The sequence below is a fragment of the Pelodiscus sinensis genome, chromosome 5 (assembly GCF_052426305.1).
Source record: "Pelodiscus sinensis isolate ZL-2025 chromosome 5, ASM5242630v1, whole genome shotgun sequence".
Classification (NCBI taxonomy): domain Eukaryota; kingdom Metazoa; phylum Chordata; order Testudines; family Trionychidae; genus Pelodiscus; species Pelodiscus sinensis.
The window spans coordinates 127,246,910-127,263,128 of NC_143056.1; the positions used below are offsets into that span (position 1 = coordinate 127,246,910).

Here is a 16,219-nt window from a genome sequence, read left to right on the forward strand (position 1 = left end):
AAATAATCGCGGCTTCATTTAAATTTAAATGGCTGCCCCGCTCTGCCGATCAGCTGTTTGTCGGCAGATCGGGGCAGTCTGGACGTTCCCCTGTCGCCAGAAAACCCTTTTGTCGACCGCCCCGTTATGCCTCTTGGGATGCAGGGTGAGTGGGGAGCTGTCTCTCAGGCTAAGAGGCATCAGCCTGGAATAAACCCTTTTTCCTCTTTTTCAAATTAATCAGCCTGACCTGTAGACCAATGTTAAGGCTCAAAACCAGGGACCAAGGTTAGCTGTCCAGATGCTTTTGTATGTGCACTGCACATTTCTTCACGACTCAGAATATTTTAGCTGACACAGTTTGTGTAGAATTTTATAGCTTATATTGAAACTCTTTTTTCGAATGTGAACCTTTCAGCATCAGCTTCAGGAAGTAGCCGAATTAATCTGTAGAGGATAAACTTAAAAAACAGCAAATGGTCTGGTAGCACTTTATAGACTAACAAAACATGTAGATGGGATCATGAGCTTTCATGGGCACAGCTCATCTGAAGAAGTGGGCTGTGCCCATGAAAGCTCATGATACCATCTACATCAGAGTTTCCCAAACTATGGGTCAGGACCCAAATATGGGTTGCCATTACATTTCAAAAGGGTCGTCAAGTGTTTCACCAGGTGGCTCTGCCCTCCCTCCTCCCCCAGTTTTTGAATTGCCTTGGGTCACCAAGTTTTCCTGAATTGTCAAAATGGGTCCCCATCTGAAAAAGGTTGGACACCGCTGACCTACCTGTTTTGTTAGTCTTTAAAGTGCCACCAAAACATTGGTTGTTTTTTAAGTTTCTCTTTCAGCACCAGTTCTTCAGGCTCATATAGCTCAATACAGGATAGACAGCGTGGGCTTTAGCAACTTCCTCAGCCTCCTAAAGCCCAACACACTAGCAACACAATCAGCCATAGAATAGAGATATTATTGACATAGGATTCCCTGATGACATGCTGATCAGCTGACTTGCTCCTGCGGCAGCACCAGCGATCACTAGAGAGTTTCTTGCAGACACCCCACAGCTCCATCCTCCTCTCTGTAGCTTAGACAAACTTTTTCCCAGACTGACCGTCCTGTGAGCAGACAGGGTTTCCCGTGCCACTCTTCAGGGAACTGGACAGTGAAGCAAACGCACACTCAGCCTTTGCAAAAGGGTTTCAGATCAATCCCTCTTTGCTGTAGCGAGTGCACGACGTACACAAATCTCGACACCACATCAAACACCAAGCCCGTTGCCCTGCTTCGCTTTCCTCGCCATGCTGGTGCATGCGTGGGGTGAAGCTCAGAGTCCCTTAGCGGGTCCCGGGTCCCCAGTCCTGCACATGGCTTCTCTTCCGAACCAGGCCACCTCGGTCTCTTCCCTCTGCGCTCAGAGCTCTCCTCTCTCTGTCTCTCCAATGCCCAGCGACAGGCCATCCCTTGCAACCTGGCAATGTTGCTAGATGGACTGAACTCTGACCGATCGTGGGTTAGTCTGTATTATTGCCATGGGCACAAAGGGGAATCGTATCTCAGCTGGGATGAGCAATCCAGAGCTGTGTGGAAGGATCCCCTGCCATCCACGGAAGGGTCTCTGCAGGGGAGCGGGATGGGGAATGCATTACAAGGGGACAATCCTGCATTCATGCTGCTATTTTTCCCCTCCTGCCTCCCCTCCCCCTCTTATCCATTTCTCCTGGCCACTGCAGTACTACTCTGCCTATTTACAGGGCAAATGGGGAGGCTCCAGGGCATCCGTTAGAGACCAGGGGAAACTCGCCAAATTTCTTGTTAGTGGCATTACAAAAACAAAGCAAATCAGACCATGATGCGCCCATTCCTGTTCCCGACAAAGTGATTTTCACCTAGAAAAGCTCAAGCCCAAATAAACCTGTGAGTCTTTAAGATGGCATGACTCCTCCCTGATTTTGCAGACTCAGGCGAACACGGCGACCCCTCTGAGACTTCTTCCCACGCAAGTCACTTGGATTTTCCTAACTGATTCCAGTGGGAACCAGATCAAGCCACAGGAAAACTATTAGTGGTTGACAGTGGAAATGAGTCCCGGGGATCCACACTGGAGCAGGGGTGGGGGAGAATTAGGAAGGTCCTTTCCCTTTCTGTGAGCTCACATTCCGGGATCTAGGGAAATCTCCATGCCCAGAAAGGGTCTCCCAGGCTGGCTGCTGAAGGGATTTAAACAGCCGTCTCCATTGGGTCTCTGCTGGGGGCATTTCTGTCTTCTCCAGAATTTCTCTGCTCTTCAAAAACCCTCTGGAGTGCGAGTTTGAGAGAGCCACGGAATCGCCGCTTCCTGTAGCTCCCGACTAGAAAGTAGATGAATGGGTTGATGCTGCTGCTTGCACAGGCCAGTGCATGAAACATCCAAGTGGGCTCAGATATGTCCAGGTAGGAGAGGAGAAGCTCGACGCTGTAAGGGAGAGTGAAGAGGAGGAAGAAGAGGACGGTGAGCAGGATGACGGCATAGAGCTTGCCGGGTGGGCGCCGCTGGGAGCTCCAACGCACCTTGATGAAGAGGATCAGACTGGATAGAACCATGGCAGGGGAGAATATCAGGACATTCAGAACAAAGATGTTTAGGAGGGAAGCCTTACAGCTTTCACTGATGAAATCTGGACAAAAAATGACCATAAAACAGCATAGGAGGCAGGAGAGAGCCCAGAGCAGGGCAGACACAATGGCAGACAAGTGCCTTGGCCGGCGACATCGGTACCAGATGGGGTAGAGGACGGACACGCACCTCTCGGTGCTGATGGCTGTCAGGAAGTGCAGGCTGGTGCTGTTCATCCACACACACAGCATTGCAAACAGAACTAACATGTCAATAATCTCAAGAAAGCCACAAACCGGATATCCCACCCAGTAAGCTACAAGAAAGGCAGTCGAGCAGAGGAGGAAGCCAGTGTCAGCCACGGCCAGGTTGAGGACGTAGACGGTGAAGGGGTTCCTCTTCATGCGGAAGCCCAAGAACCAGATGACGATCCCGTTCCCCACCAGTCCCAAAAGGCTGATGATCAGAGTGATGCTCATGATGGTCACGTCATGGCCATCAATCTCTGGGCATGCAACGTTGTAAAGATCATATTCGTCATCCCAGCCAAATGATGCTAATGGCAGGGTCTCTGTGCTCAGCTCGGCCATCATGGAACCAGCTGCTGCGGGATGCTGGTGTCCCCCGCTCCCCCTCTCTCGCACACACACCTGTTGGCAGAGAGCAGACGGGGAAATCAGCGACTGATCCCCCAGCGCTGTGTTATCACTGCTCATTCCAGCCCCTCCCCAGTCTCCTGCCCTGGACCAGCTGATCCCAGGGGCTTTGGAGGATGCTGGGGACAGAGAAGGAAACAGAGAAAGGCCAAAGGGTGGGGAGCAGCCTGGACTGAAAGCAAGTGGCAGAGAGAAAATTAAACCCGGGGGAGAGCTGGACAGACAGGCAAGGACAGAGAGACAGAAATGGGACAGGATATTGGCTGGCCATGGATGGTCAGGGACCCACATCGGGGGAAGGAGGGACTGAGGATAGTGGAAGAGAAAAAGAATAATGCTGTCTAATCAATCAATGGTGACAATGAGCAGTGAATCCTTCCAAGTGTCTCTTACCTGCCTTCCTCCCAAACCGCGTGTTCACTGGAGCCGGGCTGGGCTGGATCCTCTTCAGAATCTCAGTGTCTCATGGTCACTAACTGCAGTTTCCCAGGGAGGATCTTCTTGGGCACGTTTTCCACCTTGCCAGTCCCTGTGCTGCTTCTGCACCCGGCGCCTGCCAACTCTAGGCAGAGAACTGTCTTGCCCACACTGGAGGGTGGGACACAGAGATCACAGCATCCGGAGGTCTCATGAGCACGGGGTGGTCTGATAACATCAAGGAACACAGCTCTGTACATTTTTCCTGCTCCCCTAAATGAGGAGGAAATTGCTGACCCAAGATTAAATCAGATGAGATCGATGTAGTTGTTATCGATGTAGCTGTTATGGGGCAGATAAATGCAGCCTTGGGGAGGGTCACATATGTCTGTTTTTTTTATGTTGATAAATTAGCTGTTTGTTCTTTGATTCTACGATGTGGGGAAATCTCCATCCCAGAGCAGAGTCTCCCAGGCTGAGCACTGTAGGAATTTAATTGACCATCTCCATTGGCTTGGCCCAGGGGTTTTCTGCCTCCTCTGTGAGATCCACCCTCCCTTCAAAGCCACTCCTCAGTGTGACCTTGATGGATCCCTTTAAATTCCACTTTCTGCAGGTCTCAACAAAATAGTAAAGAACCAGGTTCATGCTGCTGTTCGTGTGTGATATCTCACTGCAATTCTCTACAGTGCAACAAAGAAGGAAGGTTCGGACACTTGGGAGAATAGCAAAGAGGACTGCACAGAACAATGGTGCCGAGAACAATGCACAGAACAATGGTATAGAGTATTGCTGTCCGACATCCCTGGGAACTATGTCAGACCTTGATGGGTGGAATCTAAAAAGATAGAACCATGAGAGGAGCAAAAATCTGGGCATTCGACACACACGAGATGTGTCGTCATGATGCTCCCCCCCCCCCCCCCCATTTGCAGCATCATAAAAAAATGCCACTGGTCCAGCGAGCAAGATGGAGAGAGCCCAGAGCAAGGAGAGCTCGGTGTAGCACCGGCCAAAGTTGGTCCAGCAAAAACATATGATTTTTACACCCGAAATAAACTGGACCTGATGAAAATGGTGATGTTCACTTCAGATGGTGCTGTAGCACGTTAGGGAAAAACAAGAGTGTTGCCACACAACTCAAGCCGTGCAACCCACATTTAACAGCACAACACTGCATGGCCATCGAGAAGACCTGGGTTTAGTTGATGTGTGGAACCAAGGGCCAACCATGAAGACAATAGAGACGTTTTTGAAGACCCTTTGTACGGGAGTTACAGAGCAGTGTCTGCAGGCAAGGACAGCCTGTGGAGACCCCCTGCTCTGCCTCTCTCAGGGGCTGCAGGGACATGCCAGCCACTTCTAGGAGCAGCAGTTATCAGAGAGGTAATGACTCAGCCATGACAGGTTGGGTGTTTTAGAACTCACTATTCACCGAATTACATTTAAGCGTAAGAGAGAAATGAAAATTAAGAAAAGCACAGACCAGTCAAAAACAAAACTTACCCCCCTTTGCAAGCAGTACAAGAAGTAACAACCCCCAATGTGTGTGTTGCATCGGGAGATGAGAGTGAAGGTCAGCGTGTGTTTGTGAGAATGACAGAAAAGTGACAGAGATGCAGCCGTGTTAGTCTGATTTAGCTGAAACAAAAGACAGCTCCAAGGCAGAGGACAGGAGCAGCATGACAGCAGCTGGAGGGACAAATGAAGTGCCAGCGGTTGAGCGCTTCCTACTGAAACCCGTCAGGATCAGCTGACAGAAGCCCCAAGATCTACCAGTAGATCCTAATCTTCTGGTGGGTAACCACTGCCTTAGAGCAACACTATGAAAAAAATATAACTGCATCAAGCACAGCAGATGAATAATTCCACAGTGAACCTATTCTAAGTTTCATCTGCTAGCTGTGAGATCATCTGATAAGAGGTTTGCAAAGAATGAATTCAACGAATGGGCACCTTTTGTCTTTGCCTCACTTCCATCACATCAAATCAAGTGTGAATTCGGCACAGGAAATATTAGCAAGTTAGACGACAAACAGAAAAATATTGGACTTGAGTCAAGTGAAGTCATCTGCCCAAAAACCGTGGAGGAGGAGAGGGAGTTCATTGGGAGCCAATACAAGGCTTACAGATAAATAATTGCAGAGAAACATGAAGCAGAGATGACAGGAATATTGCAGGAAATGGTGACTTTCATTCTACAGAATGCAGACCAATGCAATGTAGTGTTACAACGGGTGGACAGATGTGCAACATGTCAAGCTTCCAGTGCTGATTGTGAGCGTGACTTCGGTCTTATGAATAACAAAAAAACTAAATTATGAAGCAAATTGAAAGCAGATCATTTGGATATACTAATGGGGATTAAATGTACCACTTCAAGCGATGGAAAAGTAAACCTTGATACTGTGTATGAACCCAGGACAAATTTTAAAGGCAAAAGACCTTTGACCAGCAGCAAATAAAGGCCCCATCATCTAGCCTGGCAGTGTCAACTAGTGGCTATAGGTACCATACCAATAACTGTGATTAGTGGTCTCCTATACAGGCAGTCCCCGGGTTACGTACAAGATAGGGACTGTAGGTTTGTTCTTAAGTTGAATCTGTATGTAAGTCGGAACTGGCGTCCAGATTCAGCCGCTGCTGAAACTGACCGCTAGTTCTGACTTACATACAGATTCACTTTAAGAACCCCAAGCTTCCCCAAGTCAGCTGCTGCTGAAACTGATCAGCAGCTGATTCCAGGAAGCCTGGGGCAGAGCAACTCTGCCTCGGGCTTGCTGTAGTCAGCGCTGGTCAGTTTCAGCAGCGGCTGACTTGGGGACGCCTGGGGCAGAGCAGCTGGGGTGCTGCTGGGTTGCTCCAGTAGCACCGCTCCTTGGCGCTACTGGACCAACCCAGCAGCACCCCAGCTGCTCTGCCCCAGGCGTCCTGATTCAGCCACTGCTGAAACTGACCAGCAGCGGCTGAATCAGGACCTGGGGCAGAGCAGCTGGGGTGCTGCCAGGTTGGTCCAGTAGTGCCCAGAAGGTGCTGCAGGACCAATTGGCAGCCCCAGCTGCTCTGCTCCAGGGTCCAAAACAAAAGCCTGGTCTGCTGGGGGGGGGGGCACACTAGCCGCGCCCCCCCCCCAGCAGACCAGGGATACGGGAGCAGAGCCGCAGCGGCAGCGGGGTGCCGCGCCTCTGAGGCTTTGCTCTGGCAAAGCCTCAGAGGCACGGGACCCCCCCGCGGCTGCGGCTTCAGTCCCGGTGCCTGTGGTCTGCTGGGGACGGTCCCCAGCAGACCACAGGCAGGGGACTGAAGCGGCAGCAGCGGCGGGTTCCCGCGCTTCTGAGGCTTTGCTCTGGCAAAGCCTCAGAAGCGCGGGAACCCGCCCGGTGCCCCTGGTCTGCTGGAGACAGTCTCCAGCAGACCAGGGGCACCGGAGCAGCTTACGAACGGGGCTTTCTCGCCCGGAGCTCGCAGGTAGCAATCAGCTACCTCGACGTCCGGGGCGAGAAAGCCCCGTTCGTAAGTCGGATCCGCGTAAGTCGGGGACTGCCTGTATAAAGAAAATAAAAGAAGTAATTTCTTGTATCAAAACAAAATGTTTAAATTTGTTTCACAAGTCACAACACAAAAGAGACAATCAATACACTTTTGCATATATAAAAATGCTAGCATTTTTCCATATGTGTCAAGCCAAGAGACATAATCTTTAATTTCAAGCATAAACTGTAACAACTATTTCATTTCATGTATCAGTATTAATGATTTTGTTTGCTATGTCAAGAAAATGGACAATTTTGTTTTATGCCTCAAAGAAACAGATATGTGTAAGATATCAAATGGTTACTGAAAATGTTGCAGTATTATTTTCTTTTTATATGATTTCATAATAAATAAAGTACTCTACTTAAGAAGGAACAATCGGTTTCACAAATACAGAATGGGAAGCGACTGTCTAGGAAGGAGTACTGCAGAAAGGGATCTAGGGGTCATAGTGCACCACAAGCTAAATAAGCCCAGAGAAGAGCAATAAAAATGATTACAGGCCTAGAAACCATGAGATACGAGGGAAGACTGAAAAGGGAAGACTGAAAAAATTGGCCTTGTTTAGTTTGGAAAAGAGAAGACAGAGAGGGGACATGATAACTGTTTTTAAGTATCTAAAAGGACAAGGAGAAAGGAGAAAAACAGTTCTCCTTGGCCTCTGAGGATAGGACAATAAGCAATGGGCTTAATAGGGAGCAAAGGAAGTTTAGGTTGGACATCTGGAAAAACTTCATAACTGTCAGGGTGATTTAGCACTGGAATAAATTGCCTAGGGAGGTTGTGGAATCTCCATCACTGGAGATATTTCAGAGCAGGTTAGGCGGACACCTGTCAGGGACGATCTGGTACTCGGACCTGCTGTAAGAGCAGGGGACTGGACTTGATGATCTCTCTAGGTCCCTTCCAGTTCTAGTGATCTGATTCTATGACCTCAGTATTGGTGCACAAGACAAAACTCCCTCCACTCATCGATAAAAAATGTTAGTGGGAACACTGCTCTGGACCAGTGCTAACCCCTCCAAGATGCCCCATTACTTTAAGCACTGCCTTGTTTAGAGCTTCAGCTCTTCAGGGGCATGTGAAAGCAAAGCAGACAGATGCACAGGCTTTGCAAAAGGTTACAAAAACCATGTGCTCCTTTCTTTAGCTATCAGAGGGGTAGCCGTGTTAGTCTGAATCTGCAAAAGCGACGAGGAGTCCTGTGGCACCTTATAGACTAACCGAAGTGTAGGAGCATAAGCTTTCGTGGGCAAAGACCCACTTCGTCAGATGCATGCATCTGACGAAGTGGGTCTTTGCCCACGAAAGCTTATGCTCCTACACTTCGGTTAGTCTATAAGGTGCCACAGGACTCCTCGTCGCTTTTTCTTTAGCTAGCACGTGAAACACAGTTTTAGACGCATTTCCTGGGGCACATTCCCCTGCCTCCGTTTTCCCACCGCTCTGCAGTGTTCTTTGATGTTACGCTTCCAAAAAGTCCAGGACTGCCCCTTCCCTACCCTACCCACAGTGCAGGCTGGGCTCTGGCAGGGACACTGTGCTCAGTTCAATCATGGAAAAACCTCTGCTGCAGGTACAGGTCTCTCTCTGCCACCCTCTCTCACACACCTGTTAGCAGAGAGAAGGTGACTGGAACATCCTCGGCACTGTGTTCACAGATCATCCCAGCCCCCGATTTAGAGGCTTTTGAGGTCCTGAGGCTATAACCTCAATGTTAACAAGTATGGAAATAAGTACCTTCTTAATTACTCCTTTCCCCTCTGATTTTTCTAATTAACTTATTCCTGTGGTGTTTCAATCAATCATACAGACTCCCACATGGGCCAGCAGCACAGCTGGACCCTTTAACTCCATCCACCGCACTGACGGCTTCCCGCTGACCCAATGCACTCACCGCCAGCAGGAATGGGTTGGCATGCGCCGTATGACCAGCAGTGGAAGGGTGCGAGACACACGCTTTACCACAGGGTTGCACAGCTGTTTGGCATGAACAGAAGAACAGTTAATTCAAGGGAAGGGTTTTAAATCGGACTACCTCGTCTACACACGGCAAGTTAAATTGGGCTACCTCCATTTTAAAATGGCGATCAGCCGCGATTATGATAATCAAGTGCGGGATATTTAAATCCTGTGCTTGATTTGCAACTTTGGTATGCTTCATTTGCCTCCCTAGTTCGAACTAGGGGGCAAGTGTAGACATACCCTCAGTGACTATGCTAATTAGCAAGGCTCCAGGGACAAGGCTCTCAGAGAGGCCAATACACACCTGAGGAATGTGTCTGGGACCTGCACACCAGCCAATATCATGACTGCTGACATGGGACACCAGGATAGGTCAATGGGCCATTTGACATGCTCCAGCTTGAAAGATACCAGGGATGGATATAAAATGCCATGAGGCAGACTCCATCTTGTCTCCAATTCTGCTACTGATTTCAGATGCAGCCTTGTGAGGAACAGTGAACCGGGAAGAATCGTTGGCCCATCCTGATATAGGATGTACGCCGGAGATGTTTAAGATACCAGTTTGTAACATCTCTGCTAAGAGCCTGCATGGAGAACTTGGTGATTTGATGTATGTAATGTATTCTCCTTAATAACCTTACTCTCATGCTTCTCTTTCTTTTAGAAATAACCCTTTAGATAGAGTCTAAAGGATTGGCCCAGAATGTGGTAAGATCCAGAATGTATATTGACCGGGGATTTGTGGCTGGTTCTTTGGAACTGGAGAGACCCGTTCACGGTAGGTGAGATTGGGTTCTATAGCCCCTCACCTATGTGGTAGGCCCAGGGCTGATTGTGTCACAGGGAGAGCTGGGCTGTCTGAGGGGTTTTGCTCGTGAGGCTTCCCGCTGGTCGGATTGGCAGCTGAAGCACTCTGTGCAACTGGTTTGTGGCCTCTTTGGGAGCGGCTTCCAGTCAAGGGCTGTAAGGAGCCCTGAGTTTGAACAATTCGCCCTGAGCTGTGCCCAGAACCGGACCGGTCCATCACACTTGCCTGCCTCTGTCTCCTCCCTCAGCAAGTGGTTCCAGGTCCCTTGTCCCAGCCAATCCCAGGCTCTTCATTTGATCATTTTCTGCCCCATCCCCACTGGCTCCCATTTCCCTCCATATCCTTGTCCCAGTCTCTCTGTCCAAACAGCCCCATTGTCCTCCTGCAGGCCTAGTTCCTCGTCCATCTTCTGCCCTCATTCTTCCTGCCTTCATGACCCACCCAGTCCAACCACCCTCTGCAGCGCCTTGTTCCCACCCTCTGCCCAGCCAATCCTAATCTTCACTCCATTCACTGAGTTCATAGCGTGAGCTCTGTGTTTACGGCCTCATGGGCTTCCAGTCTGCCCTGTCTCTCCATTTCCCCCTCAAGCCCAATCAATGACTCCCCCTCTTCAAGCCCTTTGCCCCAACCTACTCCTTCTCCTGCTCACAAGTCTAGCTCTTGTCTCCCCTGTATTTGGAACAGGCTGTTTCCTCCTCCTCGCTGCCTTGGTTCCAGTTTTGGGAGCACTGAGAACTCATAGGAGCAAGAATTACAAGGGAAGTCCTGCTTGGTGCGGGCGGTCCCAGGCTGACCCATGCCCAGATGTTCTGCCCAGATGCTGCATGCACAGTTTCACCACATGTAGGAGGTGTAAGGGGGAAGAGAGAGCTGTGAATAGATTTTTTTTAAAAAGGCTCATATCTTGGCTCCATGTGGCTGATTTTCATGGGACCCCTAAAAGAAACATCCCTGATACCAGGTGTGAAACACCACCTGGAATTGAAAGGACGCGCGAGAAGCTGCCCTTAATCTGAAGGGACTGAAATGTCACTGCCAAATGAAATGCACTAACGGTCTGGTTGTAATATGTCCAAATCTTTTGATTTTATGCGTATAAGAAGGAAATGGCATCTTTATGTGGGCAAAAGGCAAAACGCTGCATTTATTGAGCACACAATGGTAAAGCAGGTTTTTTCCTGTCATCAGGACTTTATTTTGATGAAGAGGTCTTTGTGCAGACACATTACGTATGCATTTGGTTTCTATTAGAGCAGGGCTACTGAACTTTGGAAGCCCCGGGGGCCACAATGATACTCATAGCACATGCCAAGGGCCTCAACTTAAGTGTGGTTGCATAGACATGCAAATATAGATGCAACTATATGGAAATAGCTTCTTTCACACTGCGTAAGATAAAGGCAGGACTATACAACACACAGGTCCCGTTTAATTCAGTTCTTCTGATATTAATCAAATGCAATATTTACCAATTTCCACCCATTCCAGTTCCAACGCACAATGCTCAGTCTTTCCGATTTGGGGTGGGGGCAGAGTTTGGCCTCATGAGACCCACTGGTGTCTTCATAACTGCACAGAGTCCTGGTGATCCACTCTAGGGCAGGACTATGCTCCGAGTCAGGATGAGGACGGATTAGCAAGTCCTGTCAGGGCCTTTCCCGAAGTTCTTTGATTTCAGGATGATCCGAAACCTCTATTCCCAGAGCAGGGTCTCCAGGCTGGACTTCTGCAAGGATCGTCTCCTTTGGGTCTGTGCTCTGGGTGTCTTTGCTTTCTTCAGAATCTCTCTGCTCTTCAAAAACCCTCTGGAGTGCGACCTTGAGATAACCACAGAATCGTCGCTTCCTGTAGCTCCCGACTAGAAAGTAGATGAATGGGTTGATGCTGCTGCTTGCACAGGCCAGCACGTGAAATATCGCTCTGTGCTTGAATACATAACAGGAGCACATGAAGAAGTGGATGCTCTGAGGGAGAGTGAAGAGGAGGAAGAAGAGGACGGTGAGCAGGATGACAACATAGAGCTTGCCGGGCGGGCGCTGCTGTGAGCTCCGTCGCACCTTGATGAACAGGGTCAGACTGGACAGAACCATGACGGGGGAGAATATCAGGACATTCAGAACACTGATGGGGAGGAGGGAATTGATGCAGCTTCTCTTAAAGGGATCTAGACAAAAAATGGCCACGGGACAGCAGAGCAGGCAGGAGAGAGCCCAGAGCAGGGCAGACACGATGGCAGACAAGTGCCTTGGCCGGTGGCATCGGTGCCACATGGGGTAGATTACGGACACGCACCTCTCGGTGCTGATGGCCGTCAGGAGGTACAGACTGGTGCTGTACGTCAAATAACTTGTAAACAGCAGTAATGTATAAAAGAAAGCAGCACAGTTACGAAATGTATATCCCAGCATAGAAGCTACAGGATGGGCAACCGAGAAGAGGAGGAAGCCAGTGTCAGCGACGGCCAGGTTGAGGACGTAGACGGTGAAGGGGTTCCTCTTCATGCGGAAGCCCAGAAACCAGAGGACGATCCCGTTCCCCACCAGCCCCAACAGGCAGATGATCAGAATGATGCTGCTGATGGTCACTGAAGGGGCATAATGCACGTGGAATCCACCAAATCCAGTGTCATTAGATTCATTTTTGTTATACCAGCCAGAGGCTGTTGGTCGCAGGGACTCTGTGCTCAGCTCGGCCATCATGAAACTGCTGCCGTGGGATGCGGGTGTCCCTTGCTGCTCCTCTCTCGCACACGCCTGTTGGCAGAGAGCAGATGGGGAAATTAGCAACTGACACCCCAGTGCTGTGTTATCACTGCTTCTTCCAGCTCCTACCCAGCCTCCTGCTCTGGACCAGCTGATCCCAGTGGCTTTGGGCAGATGCTGGGGACAGAGAGAGAAATGGTGAAAGACCCAGGGGTGGGGCACAGCCTGGAATGACGTCAAGTGGCAGAGAGAGAATGAAACCCAGCAGGAGAGCTGGACAGACAAACAAGGACAAAGAGTCAGAAATGGGACAAGATGTTGGCTGGCCATGGATGGTCAGGAAACAGCATGCGAGGGAAGGGGAGAGAGGAGATAGCAGGAGAGGAAGAGAATAATCCTGTCTAACCAATGGTGGCAAAGAGCAGTGAATCCGTCCCTCACCTGGCTCCCTGGGACCTGAGTCGCGTGTTCACAGGAACTGGGCTGGGCTGGATCCTCTTCTCAGTGTCTCATGGTCACTAACTGAAGTTCTCCAGGGAGGTTCTTCTTGGGCACATTTTCCAAGCAATCGTGTGTTATCCAGGTGCAGAGGATGTCCCTGCCGGTCCCAGTGCAGCTTCTGCACCCAGCACCTGCAAGGGTTAGCAGAGAACTGTCTTGCCCACACTGTGGGTGAGACACAGATACCATGGCATAAGATACAGGGCAGTTTGATAATATCCAGTAATGACAAGATCTGTACATTGCTCCTCCTCCTCTAAAAGTAAAGGAAACGCCTGGCTCATGATTAAATCAGATGAGATTGATGTAGTAGAAAGCTGTTAGGGCGCAAAGAAAGATAGCATAGGGAAGGGTAAAACATTTCCCATATCTGTTGCATTAGTTGAGAAATCACCTGTTTTCGGGCTTTTTATTTAATGTCCATTTTCCTTGCATATTTGAATTTTTTGTCAGAAAACTAAACACCCTTAATGGACATATGTGAGTTATAAACTGCAATGTTTTTATTTTCTGTGATGCTTCATGAGAGGCGTAGGTTGAGTTACCTGGTGCTGCCATTCTCTACGGGCCATGCCATCCTACAGAACTAAATCTCCCACTACATCCAGGTGAGTAGCATGACCAACTATCACCTCTCCCCAAGTGGGAAGACTGTGGTGCAACGTGGGAGCTGTAGTCTGGCCAGGGAGCCCTGTCTGTGGAGGAAAATGGGAACGAGAGGCACTTGAACTCCCCACCTCCACAAGCAAGGGTGGTGAAATTTCAGAATTCAAATACTCCAGTTTTTATTTTTTCACTCAGTAGTTAACATTTTCCTTGAGTCAAAAAAGAGTCAGAAACAATTGTTTATTTCTTCAAATCATCAGAGGAAAAATATTTATTCTTTAATCAGCTGCCGTGTAGCACTCTATTGTATTATCTAAGAATTGGGGCTAATGAGAGACTCAGTAACAGCAAATATCCTCTTCAGTAGTTTGGTGGAAGCTCTGACCAAACTGGATAGGGACTGGACAAAAGCAATCAGTCCAGATGTAGACAGGACATCCTCAGTGAGAGGCAAGAAAGCTGGAGTGGTGACAAAATTGAAGGCCAAATTGCAAACTATCAACCATAAGCAACAGCTGTTCACCGAATTCCACGTCTCTGCAGTAAAATGCTGAAACTCAATCTTGTGGTGGATAAGCTGGTTAGAATTAAACATTTTATTCTCATGTCTCAGCCACCAGCGTTTGGAAGAGTCAGATATTCATCATGTTCATCATGGCCCGTCGTAACTCACTGGAGTCAATATTCTGTCTTGAAGCCCCCCGGTTCTCCCCCCTCCCGCTTTTTTAAATTGTTTGCAAAGAACCACAGTGGATCAGAAAGGAAAAGGTGTTGCTTAATTACAGGATGATAAATGGCTTCTTAAGGTGGATATTCCACTGTGCTTCAACTCACTTAACACGAGAATTCAGGGGTGGGACTAAACAGGGACAGAATTCTATGCTACCGTCCACTTTTTCTAACTTAAGCATCTGCAGTGTAAGGTGACACATTTTCCCTTGTCTTGAAATCACTATTTGATACCGTTGGGACCCAATGTAATGAGTCTATAGAAAGGTATGTGAGCAAAATTATTGAATCGAGACAAGAACGATTGTCTGATTCAGGAACCACAGAGGAACATTTGCAATTTTCAGCACGCTGTTTTCTGTCACTGGGCAGTGTGTAGCAGAGCAGCTCAAAATGGAACGTGTGTGTGAAAGTGGTAGTTTTACGCTATTGGTGCACCCAAGTTCGATCGGTAGCTGGGATCCAATTATGACCCACGGGAGTCCTGGGTATTGAGAATTCTTTCCATGTTTAGAAGCAGGTTACGTGTGTGAACTAGCATTCTCCATCCTCAACAGTGACAAATCTAAATGTCGTTCTCCACTAAGTTACGCTCACCTGATCTTGCTAAAACAAAAGGAAAAACTATGCAGCACTTTACAGACTAACAACATGGTTTAGTCAGTTATGAGCTTTCATGGGCCAGACCCACTTCCTCAGATCATATTCTGGAAGACAATTCGCAGGACCATATATACCAAAGGAATACAATGAAAAAAGTGAACACATTATTAAACTGACAAATCAGATTTATTACAGAAGGTAAGGTGAGGTGAGGGGGAGGGAGGGAGAGAATAGTTATTTGAGTCAATGAATGGCTATTCAGGGGGTGATAAGTGGGAAGCTATCTTTGTAATGGTTCAGGTAATTAGCATCTAAAGCCCATTCCTAAAGGGTCAAATTTAAGCATGAATGACAGTTCTGAAGTTTCCCTCTGTAATCTGGTGTTAAAGTCTCTTTGAAGTAAGATGCATGTAGTAAGGTCATTAAGACTATGTCCAGGTAGGCTGAAATGAAAAGAAACTGTTTTTTCCTTGTGAAGATGTCTGATGTCTGATTTGTGGGCATTAATTCTTTGGAGAAGTGTCTGAGAAATCTGTCCAATATTCATAGCAGAAGGACACTGTTGGCACATGATGGCATAAATTAAATTTCTGGATGAACAGGAATACGTGTTCTTGATCATGTAACTGACAAAGTTAGGTCCAGTGATGGTGCCACTAGAGTAAATATGTGGACAAACTTGGCAACGGGGTTTGTTGCAAGGGAAAGTTCCACGGTTGGTACTAATGTTAGCCTGAGCTCAACAAGTTGCTTTCAGTGATGATGCAGAGGTTCAAGTTAAGAGACACCCCTTACCTGGGAGCAATAGTGGCAGTTATTAAAAATCTACACTAAATGTAGGCAATTGCCAACATGGTTTGTCTTTAGCTATTTGTATTTTAATAACTTGTTTGAAAGGTGGCCTGTGCCAAGTGGCCACTGACATGCTGAGGAAAATACAGAACATCAGGAATCTTCCTGAAAACCCCAACCTGCCCTGCATGGCTGTAGAAGCTCTTACACCATTCCACTTGATGTGGGATTCCTGGCTGTCAGGAACACTATCCCCGATGAGGTGACTGCACACCTGGTGACTGAGCTCGGTGACTCTGTCCTCACCCATAACTCTTTCCAATTTGT

General features: G+C 48.4%; 2 protein-coding genes across 2 annotated transcripts; both read right to left on the bottom strand.

The window, feature by feature from the left end:
- Positions 1–826: 826 nt before the first annotated feature.
- LOC102448991 (proto-oncogene Mas-like) lies at positions 827–3,166 on the bottom strand. Its single transcript, XM_006110339.3, has one exon. The coding sequence runs from the start codon at positions 3,164–3,166 to the stop codon at positions 2,198–2,200; it is 969 nt and encodes a 322-aa protein (XP_006110401.3). The 3' UTR covers positions 827–2,197.
- Positions 3,167–11,468: 8,302 nt separating this feature from the next.
- LOC102449232 (proto-oncogene Mas-like) lies at positions 11,469–12,655 on the bottom strand. Its single transcript, XM_006110340.3, has one exon. It carries the CDS (start codon positions 12,653–12,655, stop codon positions 11,606–11,608), a length of 1,050 nt encoding a protein of 349 aa, XP_006110402.3. The 3' UTR covers positions 11,469–11,605.
- Positions 12,656–16,219: the final 3,564 nt, after the last annotated feature.

Excerpts from the sequence above, each read along its gene's own strand:
- LOC102449232 (XM_006110340.3), bottom strand. The coding sequence starts at position 12,655 with ATGGCCGAGCTGAGCACAGAGTCCCTGCGACCAACAGCCTCTGGCTGG.
- LOC102448991 (XM_006110339.3), bottom strand. The coding sequence starts at position 3,166 with ATGATGGCCGAGCTGAGCACAGAGACCCTGCCATTAGCATCATTTGGC.